The sequence below is a fragment of the Phlebotomus papatasi genome, unplaced genomic scaffold (assembly GCF_024763615.1).
Source record: "Phlebotomus papatasi isolate M1 unplaced genomic scaffold, Ppap_2.1 HiC_scaffold_99, whole genome shotgun sequence".
In the NCBI taxonomy this organism is placed as follows: Eukaryota; Metazoa; Arthropoda; class Insecta; order Diptera; family Psychodidae; genus Phlebotomus; species Phlebotomus papatasi.
The window spans coordinates 51,852-70,686 of record NW_026604989.1 but is presented as its reverse complement, the minus strand read 5'-3'; the positions used below and the strand labels follow the sequence as shown (position 1 = coordinate 70,686).

The following is an 18,835-nucleotide window of genomic DNA, read 5'->3' as shown; positions in this document are numbered from 1 at the left end:
GATAATCGACTGTATAGAAAAAAAAAAAAAAAAAAAAAAAAAAAAAAAAAAAAACAGGAAAAGTGATGAGCAAGTACAACGGCATTTCTCATCCAATTTTTGTCATTTTCAAATGAAATTTTGCACATATCCAGCCTAAATGAGGCTCTAACTGAACGTAAAATTTGATGCCTCTCTCTCTCATAGTTTCTGAGATAATCGACTGTATAGAAAAAAAAAAAAAAAAAAAAAAAAAAAAAAAAAAAAAAACAGGAAAAGTGATGAGCAAGTACAACGGCATTTCTCATCCAATTTTTGTCATTTTCAAATGAAATTTTGCACATATCCAGCCTAAATGAGGCTCTAACTGAACGTAAAATTTGATGCCTCTCTCTCTCATAGTTTCTGAGATAATCGACTGTATAGAAAAAAAAAAAAAAAAAAAAAAAAAAAAAAAAAAAAAAAACAGGAAAAGTGATGAGCAAGTACAACGGCATTTCTCATCCAATTTTTGTCATTTTCAAATGAAATTTTGCACATATCCAGCCTAAATGAGGCTCTAACTGAACGTAAAATTTGATGCCTCTCTCTCTCATAGTTTCTGAGATAATCGACTGTATAGAAAAAAAAAAAAAAAAAAAAAAAAAAAAAAAAAAAAACAGGAAAAGTGATGAACAAGTACAACGGCATTTCTCATCCAATTTTTGTCATTTTCAAATGAAATTTTGCACATATCTAGCCTAAATGAGGCTCTAACTGAACGTAAACTGACAAATAATGGATAGGAAAATGCATTGGATGGTCAGTTGGGTTCGTCAGTTATGGAAGTCATTGGGACAAATTGCAGAATTCTCCATGGACATTTCCACCCATATGCGTTTTGTTAATGGGTCATATTGGGATTGACAGAAATGTCAAATTTTGACATTTTGTCGTCAGTCATCTCGCCCGAGAGGTAAATGGCGTCTATTCTTTGAGGAGTAGAAAGAGTTTCGTTTTTTTGGTAAGGAAAAATTTTGATTTGTTGGAAAGTGTGTGAAAAGGGGTGATTGGATAATTAGTCATTTGGAATTGCACCTGCTGCCGGCATCGTCAGGCCCAAGACCATCTCAGAGGCCCGAAAAAGAAGGTTGCCCTTTTGCGAAGATTTCTTTTTAGAGGCGAAGCCAGCAGGGCATGTGGGACGAGTGAGGGAAAAAAGTGCGTGAGAAAAGAATTTCTTTTTCTTCTTCTTCGCCTTCTTTTTCTCTTCTTTTTGCTGCAAAAAGACACACCAAAAAGGCGAGGCATCCCAGTGAATTTGTGCAAGGTTTTATTTTGCCGTTTGCGCTTTTTTTTGTGTTTTAACAACAACAAAGTGTACGAAGTGATTTTTCTTTTATAATTTTTTTGAAGAATTCTGTGATAGAACAATTTAGTTAGGAATTACTCTTGTGACAAAAGACAGAGACAGAGAGAGATAGAGGGAGAGTGAACAGTTAGGATGTCGGGAGATACCGCTATGCTGATCCCTCTGGACGAGGAAGATGCTCCGATTGATTTTGATAATGATCTTGGTGGCTTCGAGAATCGAGCCTTCAATGGGCCACCGAGAATCAAGTGAGTACTCCTTTTTCTTTCTTTCTTTGTTGGCTTTTTCGTCCTTTTCTGCTAGTCCCCGGGGGGGATCTCCAAGACACTTGTCAGATTTGACAGATGACCACCAGGGGGCTCCTTCCGTGTCATCTATTCCTCTGCCCTTCCTTTTTTTTTAACTATCTTTCTCTCTCTCTGTTACTCTGGGATTGAGGATTTCCATTCCAAAGTTCAAAAGCGATTTTATTTAAAGAGGATTTACAATTCCTGAAGTCCCCATTTTGCAGAAAGTAATGCATTATTTATGTTTACAATTTGTAAATATATGTTTTTATGTGCCCATTTGGTGCATAGAGTGGAGTAGCCACTACCCGGCCAACACAGGAACAGCGCTCATGGCGGATGATAGATGAACTATCTAACAATTTATATTTTTAACCATATTTTTTATTGCTCGTTTTTTTTATTATAAAATAAAAAAGGCATAAATTAGGATTCAAAAAAAAAAATTATTTACAAAGGTATTAAATTTCTTTTAACATTTCACTGTCATTAATAAAAAAAATAGGAAAAAATAAATAAATAACTTTAACAATTTACTTGAACATTTTTTGTTAAAATAGTTTAAAGTCAACAATTTAAAAAAAAATTACAATTTTAGAAAAACAGGAATAAATTAACTTTAAGAATTAACTTGAACATTTTTTAAAAATATTTTAACGACAAGAATTTCATAAATTCACTGACTTTTTGAAATAAAAAGCTTAGGGGGAACTGGGGCAATAGTAAACTGGGGTAGTTGTAAACACTGTTATTTTTTTCATTAATTTTAAGACTCCAAAGGATAAAACCCATAAGCATTCATAGATACCATGGGGATGTATGTCCACAGATGAATTGATCAATAAAATCCTAATACTTTAAAAATAAAAATCATATTTCATGAAAAAGTTGATATTTCAATTATTTTGGTCATTTGGATTTCCACCTGGAAATTAAAAACTGTGTAAAATAATCGAAATGTAGCAATACCAGTTCTTTCCTACAACCTTTAGAATTATATTAATGCATTTACTAGACAAATTGAGATTGTCATTATTTTAAAAGACGTAATAACACTATGCAACACGATTTTTTGCACACGGATCTCATATGGTACGTTTGGTAGAGTCGAGTCTCCTGATCAAGAATCTGTTCTTGGTTTTTTTTCCTATACGTCACAATTTTCTTTAATTAATATTATTAATTATTCCTCCGGTTCTACTGTACAGAACTTAATAAATGAGCATCCGTTGGAAAGGTAAAAAGTTGTGCTTCTTGAAAATTATGTGATATTTTTTTTTCAAAAAATCCTTGGGGTCAGAAAAACAAAATCAAACTGAAATTTCTAAAAAATGACCTAAGAAAGCAACATTTGAAAAATCATATAAACTAAACTAAACTAAACTAAATATTAATGTACTCTCTTCAGCACACAATAGACTTTACTTAGAATTACATTTTTTCCATAGAAGACATTCAGCTCCGATACCTCCAAATGCCTTATTTTTTGATTTAAGATTTAAGATTTTTTGATTATCAAGAAAAGGAGCATTTCTTCTGGAAAATTTTCTGACTAAAATCAAAAAATAAGGCATTTAGAGGTATCGGAGCTGAATGTCTTCTATGGAAAAAAATGTAGTCCAATGTGGAGTCTATTGTGTCCTGAAGAGAGTACATTAATATTTAGTTTAGTTTATATGATTTTTCAAAAGTTGCTTTCTTAAGGCCTCTACACATTGGGAGCAATTTTCGTCAAAAATTGCATTTTTGACAAAATTTTGACGTTTCTGCTGACAGCACTGCAGCCAATTTCCTTCAAAAAAGCAATTTTTGACGAAAATTGTTCTCAATGTGTAGACACCTTTAGGTCATTTTTTTTTAGAAATTTCACTTTGATTTTGTTTTTCCGACCCCAAGGATTTTTTTTTTAAATATCAAATCAGTTTCAAGTTGAAGCATAACTACTTACCTTTTCAACGGATGCCCATTTATTAATTTTTGTACACTAGAACCGGAGAAATAATTGACAATTTGAGACAAAACAGCAAAAACAAAAAAAGTTAATTAAAGAAAATTGTGACGTAGGGTGGAATAACCGGCTATCGCCATGTTTAGGAAAAAATTAAATTAATTTAATCATAACTTTTGAATCCTTGTTACAAGATAAGCCAAATTTGATACAAAGTTACTTAGATGTATTGGCTCTAGATACGTGAAAACAATAATCCTAGAACATAACGCTGGACTACTTAAAAAACTGATCTTTATTAATAATGCAAAAATAACCATTTCGTCGCCACTTTTTACCACTTTTCGCCAGTTTTGTAAAATTTGTAACCACTTCTCGCCACCCACTTGAAAAGAACCACACTCGGTTATTTTAGGCAATGCTATGAAAAGAATACATTCACCATTTCTCTTTCCTTGTGATCACTTTATTATTACTCTCTTTAAATTATTTTTCTTCACTTTTATTTGGGAAATCAAATTCTGGGGCTTTTGCAGAAAGTAAACAATGCAGATTTGACAACTGAGAATGTACGAAGTGAAGTTAGCGTCGCCTATTGAAAAGATATGGCGACAAGTGGTAAAATCAATTCCAGAATATTACCACTTCTCGCCATGCTTCATTTTTATACAAAAATAATATAAAATGAAATATTAATTGACTAAATACAAATTTTATGTATTCCACAAGTGCAATTAAATATTCAATAGACAAATTATTTACCCAAATAGGTATTTTTGGCCTGATGAAAATTTGACGACACTTAGTACATTTTGGTAAGAGATGTTGGATTCGATGCACTTGCTTAAAATATTGCTCTAAAATGTGATCAAAATCGTTAATCCAAAACGAGTAATTATTATTTTTCGATTCTATGCGTAGAAGCAGATACAATACAAAAAAAATGCGACTCATTTATTTCATAAATTGCGAAAAATAGCGATTTCAATGCAAGTGGCGAGAAGTGGGGCACTGGCGAGAACTGGTGATTCCACCGTAATAGTAAAAATGCACTGTGTTCTACAGATTGGAAGGGGCTTTATCAGATGTTTCACGGGTAGTTGATTCTATTTAGATTAAATATGAACTAAACGGAATGCATCCTTGCTGTAGTTATTTTGGTAAAAAGTTGCGAATAATTTCTAAAAATTAATTTTATTTTTGGCCAATAATATTGGAGACAATGCACTGGTCCGAGGAACACTGATGATCGTTCCTTAACCAATACCTACAAATTGAACATAGGCTAATCTCTCATAAAAAGTAGGACCAGTTTGTATATATATAGGGGAAGGTTTTGCACCTTCGTAACGTCGCAGGTTCGTAAATGTTGATTTTTTTTCCAAGTTACTAAATAAATATCATCCATGGTCATATATTCTTATAGCTAATCCCACATCTCTTATTTCCGGACAACCTTGGGAGCCTAGGCCTTTTTTTCCTGGGTTCTAGAATCAAAAATCAAAAATGAAAAATCAAAAGAAATTTTTCACGCTTCAAGAGTTTTTTCGAAGAAAAACAACATTCCAAGTTATAGAAGGTTTATCAGGGTTAATATTTACCGTGAAAGTCTTTCGCTAGAAGGGAGTGGAATTGTGGGCGAAGAAAAGTTCACAAAGATTGCCTTCAGTTGCAGGTTCGTAAAAATATCAGTCAAAATCATTGACTACCAACTCTGTGAATTCCAGACTGTTTTGGGACACACTGTGCACAATGCTCTGGATATTTTGACCCATCCAGAGATTTCACTGAACAAGTTGACAAGAAAATTGTGATATTACAACGGTTACAACATTTTTCAAGAAAATCTCGAAGAAAAACACACACTTCCACAGCAAAGTGACACTTCATCAGATGTTTTTGTTTCGCTTCTGTCAAATCGAACACTAACTGGTTCCTCATTTAACTTTAAATTAATCACAGGTAATTCTAAGAATCACTGATGTTCAAAAAATGTTCTGTAAGACAGATTCGAAGTATTAGAGAAATTACGAGGATTACAATAGGTGTGATAACTTCTTTCTGATTTGTACAGTGATGAAACTAGACTGCTTATGGTAGATGTGATTCTTTTGTTGCCACTTCGATGTATTTCGAGTATTTTTCATAAAATTTTTCCTTGTTTTAAAGTGAAACTTTCCACATTTCACTATAAATTGGTGGCTGGTCATTTTTGAAATTAGTTGTGTCCGAAATATGTTCTGTAAGACTGTTTGGAGGTGTCAGAGAAAATCCGAGGATTACAATAGGTGTGATTATGAGAGAATCACACCTAACCGAGCTCTGAACTGACTGTCAGAATGCAGGGAAAACATGGTTTTCCGAGTGTCAAAAAACATGTGTTAGAAAAATAGCTTAAAATTGTTTTTTAATGCGTGATACGTCCTACAAATGGTGAAAACAAGTAGATGAAAGTTCCATCTAAGTAGTGATGCCCAAATTTTTGTTTCCGGTGTAACGTTTCCGGGGAAAATGAGGCCTACAGGGGTTGGAAGAAATGGTACGAAGCATTCCGGTACTGGATACATTCGTAAAAAATGCTACTACAGTGCCCGCTTCGTAATCCGGATGGATTTTTTGAATTTGTTCAACATCTTGAAAATATAATACAAGGTTTTTTTTCCGAGAATTAGAATAAAAGTTTTAAAGAAGTTTAAAAGGACAAAATTAGAGAATTCTATGATATTATACTTCATTTATTGAACAAAAACTTCACAGGATAATTCATTCTCATTGCCTGAACACACATGCATACATAACCTCAAAATGATTTTAAAGGTAACCGTCGATAACTCATTCGGATTACGCCGATCCGGATTAGAGAGCGGGCACTGTATATTTTCATTTTCCTGTAGAGGAAAATCCAAGGACTTCCAGGAATTTTGTGAGGATAAAATCTTGGATTCCTTTTTTAGTACGAAGGTTCAAAACCTTCCCCTAGATACTTTTTATCACATTTTATTTTTGTTTTCAAAATAAAAATTATGTACAAAAACAAAATTTGAGACTTAGCCCCCCCCCCCTAACTGAAATCCTGGGTACGCCCTTGGATTGTGTGGTTCCTTTTGCACTTGTGCTGCACAATGACATCTTTGTGAACTTCTAATGTCCCGCCGCCGCAGTTGGCTTTCCGTTACAACGATAATTGGTTGAAAATTCAAGTAAAGTTAAATTTTACAACGATAAAATCGTTCAAAAGCTCAACTCAAGGTTTAAAATTGCAACAATAATCAGATGAAAATTTCAACTTGCAATTGAATATTCATCTAAAGTTAAAAATTCAACTGATAGTTTAATTTTCAAGTGAAAGTTGTATTTTACAGCAATAATCGTTTGAAATTTCAACTTTTTCTTCTAAAATTACTACGATTATTGGTTTAATATCAGAAATTCAACTAGAAAAATTCATCTTGTTTTTACTATGTAGGTATTCTCTGGACGAATTGATGGCAATCGGTGAATCACCATTGTCCCATCGCCGTCCCGAATGCTACGATGATACCCCACCGTCCGGTGGTGCCGTACGCATTCCCTGGAAGCGTCCAGCTGAACCCCAACGTCCCGATGATGATAAACTCTCGCGCCTCGATAAGCGTCGTGAACGTGTGCGAAAGTTCCAGGAGATTGTCCTTTCGCCTCAGCGTCGTTCCTTCAACATGGGCTGCCATATGCCACCACCACCACCAACTGGGCAGTCAGCAGTGCCACTCGTGCCGCCCGTTGTGCGTGATCGACGCATTGGGAGCGGCAGGATCCTAGCACGGGATGTCAGCTGGGACTATAAGCCTCTCGAGAATCCGGATGATACCTTTCCGTATCGCAATGGAGCACCAACTGGCTTCATTCCCGGTGTCAAGGATTCCCGTGAGGGACGCGATGGACGTGGAGAAAGAGATGGCCTATGCACCGATTGGGTCAATGGTAAGTCTGCAATCTTTTATTTTTTCTTTTTTAATGTTTAGCTGTAGCAAAAGAAGATTTTTTTTTTGAATCAGAAAGAAAAATATTTGAGAAAATCCTTCCGTTGGCCGATTATTATAATCAAAGTGAATGAGAGAGAGAATGAGAGAGTGAGAGGGAAAGAGAAATAAGGGGGTTTCCATGGGAATTCTATAGGAATCTTCTTTGAAATCCTACAAAATCAAATGGAATTGCATTCTTTCTTCTTTGGAAGTTTTAGCCAAATCATTGGAAGTCATCAATGATTTGGCTAGAACTTCCAAAGAAGGAAGTATAGAATTCCGGTGGATTTCTAAGAAGATTTCTAGAGACTTGAATTTCTAACTGAAATTTATGCCTTGGACAGACCTTTTTAGCTCGGTATAAATTAATGAAGTCCAAATTGGGCCTGAAGTTCGACGTTCAAAAGAAGAAAAAGACTACGAAAGAGTGCAATAGACATGTAAAAAACTTTTGCGAGAGAAAAAAGATGTGAATTTTGACTTTATGACATTTTTCTCTATGAAATCATCCAAAAATCTAGATTTTTTTTTCTAGGAAAATAACTTTAAAAAAAAAGTAGTAATAAAATTTATTTATTTAAACAATTCATAATCTATTTAGACATTAAATTAAAATTAAATTACATTAAAAAGGAAATCGAGAATACAACGACAAAGAAGAAAGAAACAAGGAAAATATTTTTATTAAGAAGGTAATATATTGTCCAAACTTGCACAAAAACTCATTTCAAATTTAAATTAGATTAAGAATTATTTTTATGGTGATTGTTTATTTATTTTTTTGTGTTTTTTTTTTACACTAGAAAATAGAAAAGGGAACTGGGGTAGCACCAAACACTTTTAAAAGATGCGATTTTGACTGAATTTTTCAGAAAAAAGGAAAATTTTGTCACTATGCATATTTTGCTTTTATTTCTAACTACCCGGGGAAGTACTAAACACTTTCTGGGGCACCACTAAACACCTCTTTTTCACACTCATACCAGTTATCTTAGTTACATTTTCCACAGCTCTTAGTTATAAAGGAGCTATTGAAAATGTGATTAAAACTAAAAAAAAAATACAGCAACATTTAAAATTAATTACTTAAAAAGTGCAAAGAAAAGGAAAAAAAGAAAATTGAACACATTTTTCAATAAATTTTTCGTCAATTTGATAACAATTGACTTTTTACTGGTAAGCAGCGCAACTAAAACTACAAAAAATATTAAAAGAAAAAAAAGTAAACGCTAAGTGATAAGTCAAAATTATTTTCAATTAAATAAAGGCCGAGAGGTAGTTAATGGATAATAGAAAACGTTAGAATTCAGCATTATTTTCAAAAAAACAATAGCTCTATGAAATTTTGCTAATAAATTGACGAATAATAATAAATTACGAATTATCGTAGACCACATTTTTGTCAACTTAAAAGGAGTTTTATTAAAGAAAAAAATTCTTTAATAAATCTCTTTTTAAGTTAACAAAAATGTGGTCTACGATAATTCGTAATGAGATGTTAATTTATTTTTATGGAATAAATTCAAGAACTAGGGGGAGGCTTTGATCGTTCGTACATACGCTACCTTCAGACACTTCATATTTCTCCCATATTCCTTTATGAATCTCACATATGGCTATATATTGTAATAGCTAACCTTAAATCCCATCTTTCCTGAAAAAATTGTGAGTCTAATCCTTTTTTCCTAGTTTCAGGAAGCAAAAAATAAAAAACAGGTCCAAAACTGTAATTTTGCTGTGCAATATTTCATACGATTGTACAGAATTAATATCACTTTTTTGAAAAACTACTATCACAGAGGGTAGAAGGGTTATTAGGAATCAGATTTATGTAAAAATCTTTTAGACTGAACAGGCACTTTTTGTGGGTGGAACAAAATTCACAAACCTGACTCAGATTCATCGATCGCACATAGAAGACATTGCTTCTTCGCACATTTTCCAGGAAACTTCATTTTAGATGCGATCCCTCATATTCACATCTATTGTAATCTACCGATTTGATCCACCACTAAAAAGGAAAACTTAAAAATCGTAAAGTTGATAAACAAGAAGTAATTTGATTCAAATAGGCTGCAGTTGAGTAATTATTAGGCAATTTTGCATTTCTTTGATATAAAAATATTTTTCAAGCTTTGCACAAACTGAATGTGCAATGAAAGAATCACATCTGCAATAAGCTCATACAGTTTACAACTGGTTTTTGACAATCTTTGACATAACCTCACTTTTGTGTTGTTTTTTACGTGAAAGAAAAGAAATTGTCCGTGAGAAGCTGTTTTGTGAAAATTTTGGCCTGTTCACCCTCTGAAGCTCAATATCTGTGCTAAATCCCGATTCCTGTATCAGAATAGACAGAGGAATCTTCAATGATGCGCATTCAAACGTTTTTTAGCACATCCGGATCCGTAAAAAAATGGTGGAATCCTTGTGGTCTCCTCGCTTGCAGAGTTTTAGTCAATTTTTAGCTTTAAAAACTTATTGATTCGTGTTAATTTGGTGATATTTGGACTTTTAAAGAAAGTATTCATCAGATTCAACCGTTTCCGGAGTGAAATTCTCATAGAATCGAGCAAAAAAATGGTTTTAAGTGTCAATAAAACATCTCTCAGAAAAGTTCCAAAAAAAGTGATATTAAAATCCATTTGTAAGGAGCTCAAGCATTTAATCACTTCCCATAGCCTTCACTATCCATCCTTTAATCCTACACGAGTAAATGCTCTTCTTGACATTTTCTTGATGAGAGAAAGTGACTTGTGCTTTGTTTCTGAGTTTGGTCAGCACAGTGTGCCTGTTATCTCTGATCACGATTTGATTTTTGTGTCTCTTAAGATCCCTTCTACTCGTCAACCACTTCAATTCAAAGACGTGAGATCTCTCGGGAAAATAAACTGGGATTCGGTACTTCACGATGCCTCTCTGTTGAACTGGGATATTCTCAGTTTTATTCCTGATGTATCCGAGCGAGTCCAATATTTTAACTCTCTGGTTTCCTTCTTATATGTTAAGCACGTACCGGTCAGAAAAATTTTAATTCCCCCTGATTCTGCGCCTTGGCTGAATTCAGCCATTGTCTATAAATCTAAAGAGCGTGATAGATACTACAGGCGCTGGCGTCGTAGTCACTTAGAATCGGATCTACTTAAATATCGCTCGCTTAGGCGTATTGTAAAAAGGATGATTGTATCTTCCAAGCAAAATTACTTCTCTAATCAACTAAATCCTAATTTACCTTCAAAAAAGCTTTGGACCAACATCAACCAATTAGGTATTACTGCTAAATCGTTAAAGGATAGTCCGATGAGTTTCACGGCTGATGTATTGAATAATTTTTTCACTGGTGGTGATATACCTCCTAGCACTCCGATTCCCCTGTCCGGTAATGACGTGTCTCCATCCTTCTCTTTCAGATGTGTTGATACTGGCGAGGTGCTCGCTGCTTTTTCAAAAGTTACTTCTAATGCCTGCGGACACGACGGGTTTCCAATTGGATTCCTTAAGGGTCTACTCGTTATAATTTTACCTTACATTTGTGAGCTATATAACTTCTGCATCACATGTTCTTACTTCCCTGATGTTTGGAAACACGCATTAGTTACGCCCATACCTAAAACTTCTAATCCTGTAGCTGTTAGTGATTTTCGTCCTATCAGTATCTTGCCCTGCTTGTCCAAGCCTTTGGAGATCATCCTGAAGAACCAGATTGAGGACTACTTGATGCAAAGAAACTTGCTGACTAGTTTTCAGTCTGGTTTTCGCAAGCACCACAGTACTACTAGTGCATTATTGCGCGTCAATCACGATGTGTGCACAGCATTGAATAATAAGCAATTTGCTCTGTTAATCCTACTTGACTTCTCTAAGGCATTTGATAGCATCAATCATTACATTTTTCTTTCAAAGCTTCAACAGCTTTTCTTTTTCTCTGCACCTAGTATTAAACTAATTAAATCCTATCTTGTTGGTCGGACACAATCGGTCAAATTGGAGGATTCCATTTCTTCCCCTTTACCACTTACCAAAGGAATTGGGCAGGGGTCTGTTCTCGGACCACTGTTCTTTTCCCTGTATATTAATGATCTTGCTAACACTCTTGGTAATCATAAATATCATTTTTACGCAGATGACTTGCAAATTTATTGCTTTGGCAATTTGGACACGCCTGACGACTGCTTTTCCGAGACGAATGGCCTTCTAAGCACAGTAAGTTGTTGGGCCAGTTCTAATCAATTGATCTTGAACCTCAAAAAGTCACAAGCTTTGTCTATTTCGTGTGGTAGATCCCGTCCCTCTCCTAGTCCTCTTTATCTTAATGGTGAGATTATCCCTTTCGTCCAAAAGGCAAAGAATCTTGGAGTCATTTTCAATGATTCTTAAGCCTGGGACGACCACATCTCCTACATAAGTAGGAGAGTGAATTTTTCCCTTTTTACAATTCGGAGACATCAATTCTTTATCCCTCAGGATATTCGACTACTCTTAGTTCGTGCCCTGCTCCTTCCCCTCTTTTCCTATGGCGCTGAGCTCTTTTTTTCATGTGACAAAGCTTCGCTGCGTCGCTTGACCGTAACATTAAATAACTGCATTCGTTTTATCATCACGCTTCGTCCTTATGACCACGTTTCCCAATACTATAAAGTGGTACTTGGACAGACTCTTCCGCTCTACCTGCAGTCGCGCGCAGTCGATTTTTTATGTCGCTTACTTCTTTATCGTCAGCCTCTTTATCTTGCTGAGCTGCTTCAACCTGGTTCGTCAGCCAGGTCTTCCTGTCTCATCGTTCCGAGGTCGGGGAGCCGCATTCTTCATAGCTCACTCTTTGTTAAGGGGGTGACTCTCTGGAATGAACTGCCCAGAGAGAAGAGGCAGCGACTCATTCGATCCTTTCTGTCGTCTTGAATTCTTTTTCTTTATGTCTTTTCTTGCGTCTTTGTTTCTCTTTGCTTTTTATTCTCTGTTTAACTTGTACTTTTGAACTTGGTTGGCTCAGATGGCTTATACAACCTGCGAACGAGCTTTTCCACCGTTTTGCTCTGGAGGTTGGTCACCAACGCTAAGACGGCGGTGGACGCTAACGGTCTCTTTACTTGTTCAAGCTATCTCTGTGTTTTCAAGGGATTTAATCCCAATAGCACGCATTGTAATTAAATAAATAAATAAAATAAAATAAAATAAATAAAATGTTTTATTCCTTGTACAAACGGTTTAATCAAGTAGATTAGAGTTCCCTTTAAACAATGATGTGCAATTTTTAGTGTCCGGTGCACAATTTACGGTGAAAATGGGGTGTTCAATGATGGCGTGAATCGTGTGCGATAATAGAAACTTGATTCATCTATCGGACAAATCGCCATTAAATTTTCATTTTCCTCTGGAGGAAAATCTAAGGATTTCCTGGGATTTTGTTTGGTGGGATTATGACCCTTATAAGTAAGACATTTTTTTGGCATAGTTGGAGAATCCATACGGTTTGCATGGTAGTCAGAAAAAATCACTGAACTTGAACATCATTTTTGTGTGCGAAAGTTCAAAGCCTCCCCCTACTGGCGAAAAAGTACTGACTCTACCCTATGTCTAGTTCGCAAGAATTATAGCGTTAGGGCGAAAAATAATTGCAGAATTTTCCCGGTTACTTCCATGGAGTCTTGGTCGGAAAGATGCCGGAAAATATACTCGGAATATTCAATGGAAGTTTTGAATCAATTTCCAGGGAATGCACTTAGATATGTTGCAAGAAAATTACTCGGACTTTTTTCCAGGAAATCCACGAGACAAAAAAAAAACTGATAACTCCGCTGAATTCCAAGCGGAATATTAGCGCTTATTTCCACGGAAACTCTCGCGGAAAAATAGAAGACAAATTCCAGGGAATTTTCTGTTACTGTGAAATTTTGCGACCGATCGGCTACAGAGGGTTCGGTCTATAAATTGTCAAAATGATAGCAATCATAATTGAGGGATTCTGTGATTCCATATGATTCCAGTGATTCCAATTGATTCTAGTGATTCTGTATATAGATTCCATTTGAGATTCTATCAGAATCTGATCACAGTGATTCCGTGGAATCCATGGATTCTAGCGGAAAAATGTGTCGGTATTCCATATTTGAGTAACCTCTCGGTGAATGCATTTAGAAGACTTCTTATGCTCTTGTAGTTTATTTGAATCAATTGCCTCCTATCTCGTTCGGTCGAGTTCGTAAGGATCAGTGCGGTGACATCACGCTTTTCTTTGGTTCTTTTTATAACATTTGGAAAAATTTTTACTTATTACACTTTAATTTTTTAGGTAGATTTTATGACGAAAAAGATTATCATTTCTAACTTGAACCTATCTTGATTATTTTCTTTTTTTTTTTTTCTTTGGTTTGGTGGTGCCCAAATATTCCCTTTAGGGGAAAGTACTGTCCCTTCGAACGTTAATGCCTTTGAATAATGTCAATATTATGCATGAACGTTCAAAGGGACAGTACTTTCACCTAGGTGCTTAAATTTTCGGTTAATAAAAGGTGATAGAATTATTGCTTGAATGGTTTTTTTTTTGGTGTTGTGTGGTTGAAATTGGGGTGATGCTTGCTTTGCTTTGCTTTGCTTGATCAGTAAATTGATGAGCTGCAGTACCTTTTGAACTAATTGCTTAATGCTCGGTGTGAGGACAAAAAAGGTGAGGGAAACACAAATGAAATAAATATAACAAAAAGTATAATTAATGACAATAACCTCAACTAATCTGGTTTTAGTAGGTAGAAATTTTTATCGGCCTGAAGGTGTAACGTCAAAGTTTAGTTTTTTTAATTATTTATTTATTTTTTTTTTGTTTGTTGTTTATATGCTGGAAAAGAAAAGAGAGAAATGCAGAAGTAACTAACAAAGCCATATAGTAAGTAGAGTTGGACAATTTGCAAATGAGTAGAGCAAATTTTCAATTACAGAAAAAATACAATGGACAAATTGATTATCTCTTGTTTTTTTTTATTCTTTTTTTTTTCTTAATTCTTTTAAAGGCTTTCTCATGCATCTGTGTTTCTTTATGGACTATTACGATCTCGTGTAGAGCGTTTTCTCCGGATGGAAACACTGGGTTTTACCTTTAATAATGTTTTCGTGAATCATTCAAATTTTTTTTTTGTTTTTAGTTTTTAATCTTTAGGAAACTTCTAAACATCTTTTTATTATTTTGATATTTATACCAGACGTGCACAAAGGGAACTGTTTGAAACTGAATAAAACGGTTTATTTCGGTTTCAATGGTTCTTGCACGCTTCTGGTTTACACCATTTTTTGGCTAATTAATTTTTCTAACCTAAGCCCCCTGCCCCTGCCCCAAATGCTTTGTAAAAGCAAGGAAAAGATGATTAAACCATTAATAAAACAAAAACATTTTGAACGTAGAGTCTCTAGAAAAAAAAATTATATTAGCAATAATTCTGGGAAAAAAAAAGATGTTTAGACTAAAATTTACAACTTAAACGATATTAACTAACTAGGAAAAGATATTTTTTTTGTAACTAAATTAATTTTAATAACTGATTTCCTGCCATTTTTTTGCCATTTGAAATGCACTTTAAAGACTTTATTTTACTTCTAACAACACATTCCAAATGTATTTTTTTTTTTAAATTAAATGTAACCAAATATAGATTCCAAATAAAGGTGAAACCATTCAGGAACAATTCAAACATTTTGATGGATCATGGAGTTTGACAGCACGTGGAAAAGGAAATAAAATTAAAAAAATAAATAAAACTCTAGGACAATATTTCATTTCTGTCTTGAAAGAAAAAAAAATTAAAATCTTTTTTTTTCAAGATATAGAAATGGATTTAATAACTGCGTTTCATTTTTAGAATCACACCTGAAAATAGTATCAGTAACCTTTTAGGTTCTATGTATCTCTCTCTTTCTCTAAAATATCTAAATTATGGGCATTGAGAACTATATTTCCAAATAGAAATTGTCTTTGAATAAAAGAAGAAATAGGCATGATATCATTCTAAACTGTTCACATTCATAAATTTTAATCATCTTTACTTGGTAGGAAAATCAAAATACTTGTGGATATTCATAAAATTCTCATTATTCTTCTAGAAAATGTCATTTTCCTCCATATCACAGTGATTTTCTGTCACTTTCATAGAGATTATGTTGAATTTTCCATTCAATTCATTAAAATCTTTTCCATTTCTCCGTTAAAAATGCTTCTATCTATTGAAAAGTAAATAATTTTTCACAGAATTTCTTTAACACTATTCCTATTTTCTTCTCAAAGAAAAAACAAATAAAAAAAAATTCCTTTTAGCCTATTCATCGGTTCAATTCGTTTGAATTCTGGAAATTGGTGGGTTCAGTAAGTGGAAAATAGATGGAGTATGGAAGGGTTAAGGTACATTTTTCATCTTTTTTTAATTTAATTTTAAAAGGATGGTCACAGGAAATAAAAGGTCCACATTGAAGTACAGTAGAGTTCCTCAAATTTGAACAATATTTTCAAAAATGTAACGGAATTGATGAAAACGACCGTCTCCGCACTCTCCCTAAATTGAGAAAAATAACTTTTAGAAAATATATTAATGTAATTTATTGTGAAATAAATGGAATTTGTTGCGGAAGTTAATGTAATACGATAATAATTCAGGAAAGATTAGAGAAAAATGAATTTAATTCAGGGACCACGTAAAACTTGATTCGCATAACCGTCAAATTTTACATTTTGAATTCAACAGTCGCAGTCGTTCAAATTTGAGGAACTCTACCGTATCTGCGAGATATTCCCTATATGGTGATGGAAAGGGGAAGCAATTGCCATGGGTTGTCTTGTGCTTTTTTTCTTATTTGCTGTTTTTCTGGTGCCGCACAGTTACTTATCTTACCCTGAAATGTTCTTGAACACACAAAAAAAAACTTATTTAAATGAGACGGATCTATGAGTGCTCTATGAGCGCTTTATAACTGCTTCATGACCGGTTTATTCATAACAGCTCTATGACCACTTTATGACCGCTTTATAACTGCTTCATGACAGCTCTCTGACCATTTTATGAGCGTTCTATGACCGCTTCGTGACCGCTCTGTGAGCGTTTTATTCATGACAGGTTTATGATCACTTTATGGCAGCTTTATAACTGCTTCATGACAGCCCTATGATTGCTTTTTGACCGCTTTATGACCGCTCTATGAGCGCTTTTTGACCGCTTCATGACCATTCTATGGGCGCTTTATAACCGCTTCATGACCGGTTTATTCATGACAGCTCTATGACCGCTTTATAACTGCTTCATAACCGCTCTATGACTAAATTATGAGCACTCTATAACCGCTTCATGACCACTTTATTCATGACAGCTCTATGACCATTTTATGATCGCTTTATGACCGCTTCATGATCGCTCTATGACTGCTTTTTGACCGCTCTATGACTGAATTATGAGCACTCTATAACTGCTTCGTGACTGCTTTATTCATGACAACCCTATGACCATTTTATGATCGCTTTATGACTGCTTTTTGAACGCTCTATAACCGCTCTATGACCGCTTCATGACTACATTATTCATGACAGCTCTATAACCATTTTATGAGCGCTATATGACTGCTTTTTGACCGCTTCAAGACTGCTCTATGAGCGCTCTATGACCGCTTAATGGCCGTTCTATGAGCACTCTATAACCGCTTCCTTACCGCTTTATTCATGACCGCTCTATGACCACTTTATGACCGCTCAATTACTGCTTTTTGATCGCTTCATGACAGCTCTATAACCATTTTATGAGCGCTATATGACTGCTTTTTGACCGCTTCAAGACTGCTCTATGAGCGCTCTATGACCGCTTAATGGCCGTTCTATGAGCACTCTATAACCGCTTCCTTACCGCTTTATTCATGACCGCTCTATGACCACTTTATGACCGCTCAATTACTGCTTTTTGATCGCTTCATGACAGCTCTATGACCATTTTATGATCGCTTTATGACCACTTCATGACCGCTCTATGACTGCTTTTTGATCGCTTCATGACTGCATTATGAGCACTCTATAACTGCTTCGTGACTGCTTTATTCATGACAGCTCTGTGACCACTTTATGAGCGCTTTATATCCGCTTCTTGACAGCTCTATTCATGATCACTTTATAACTGCATTAAGACCGCTCTATGACTGCATTATGGGCGCTCTATGACCGCTTCATGACTGCTCTATGAGTGCTTTATAACAGCTTCATAACCGGTTTATTCAAGACCACTTTATGACCACTTTATGACCGCTCTATGTCCGCTTCATGACCGCACTATTATTGAATTATGAGCACTCTATAGTCGCTTCATGACCGCTTTATTCATGACAGCTCTATGACCACTTTATGATCATTTTATGAGCGCTCTATGACCGTTTCATGACTGCTCTATGAGCGCTTTATAACCGCTTCATGACCGGTTTATTGAAGACCACTTTATGATCGCTTTATGACTGCTTTACGACCGCTTCATGACCGCTCTATGACTGCATTATGAGCCCTCTATAACCGCTCTATGACCGCTTCATGACAGCTCTTTTACCACTTTATGATCGCTTCATGACCGTTTCATGACCGCTTCATAACCGCTTTATTCATGACAGCTCTATGACCACTCTATAACCGCTTCATGACCGTTTTATTTATGACAGCCCTATGACCATTTTATGACCGCTTTGTGACCATTTTATGAGCGCTCTTTGGCCGCTTCATGACCGTTCTATGAGCGCTTCCTGACAGCTTTATTCATGATAGCTCTATTACGACTTCATGACCATTTTATGACTGCTCTATGACCGCTCTATGACTGCTTTTTCACCGCTTCATGATTGCTCTGTGAGCGCTTTATTCATGACAGCTCTATGATCACTTTATGACCGCTTTATAACTGCTTCATGACCGCTCTATGACTGAATTGTGAGCACTCTATAACTGCTTCATGACCGCTTTATTCATGACCACGCTCTATGACCACTTTATGACCACAGTTACCTCTCCGGAAGTTATTGATGTATTGAAAGTTCTTCAAAACTAGAAAAAATCGCTAGTTTTTTCTTTGGGTTAGAATCACTAAAAGTCTTCGAATAGTTATAGGGGAAAGGCTCATAATTTTGTCCAGTTTCTTATTTTGGACACTTTGAAGATAAAATTGGACACTAAAAATAAATTGGTTAAAATTATGGATTTTTATTCCAATATTTGATGAATAATGAATTCTATCTAAATATTTGTTCTTTTTGGAAGATTTTGACACTAAAT

At 35.0% G+C, this 18,835-nt stretch overlaps 1 protein-coding gene and 1 long non-coding RNA gene across 3 annotated transcripts in view; both read left to right on the top strand.

Annotated features, from left to right (window-relative positions):
• The first annotated feature begins 888 nt into the window (after positions 1-888).
• LOC129809414 (uncharacterized) overlaps positions 889-18,835 on the top strand; it is a 56,592-nt gene continuing 38,645 nt past the window's right edge. Inside the window, exons 1-3 of one of the 2 annotated variants that reach the window (XM_055859223.1) lie at positions 924-982; positions 1,375-1,578; positions 7,032-7,525. In XM_055859223.1, coding sequence (XP_055715198.1) covers positions 1,463-1,578; positions 7,032-7,525 — 610 coding nt within the window. In that variant the 5' untranslated portion in view covers positions 924-982; positions 1,375-1,462. Of the gene's footprint in view, positions 1,579-7,031; positions 7,526-18,835 lie in introns of both variants that reach the window. The other variant, XM_055859222.1, reaches the window with a different exon arrangement.
• LOC129809415 (uncharacterized) lies at positions 13,750-15,239 on the top strand. Its single transcript, XR_008752648.1, has 2 exons — positions 13,750-14,446; positions 14,571-15,239. It is a non-coding gene; the product is annotated as an uncharacterized LOC129809415 (long non-coding RNA).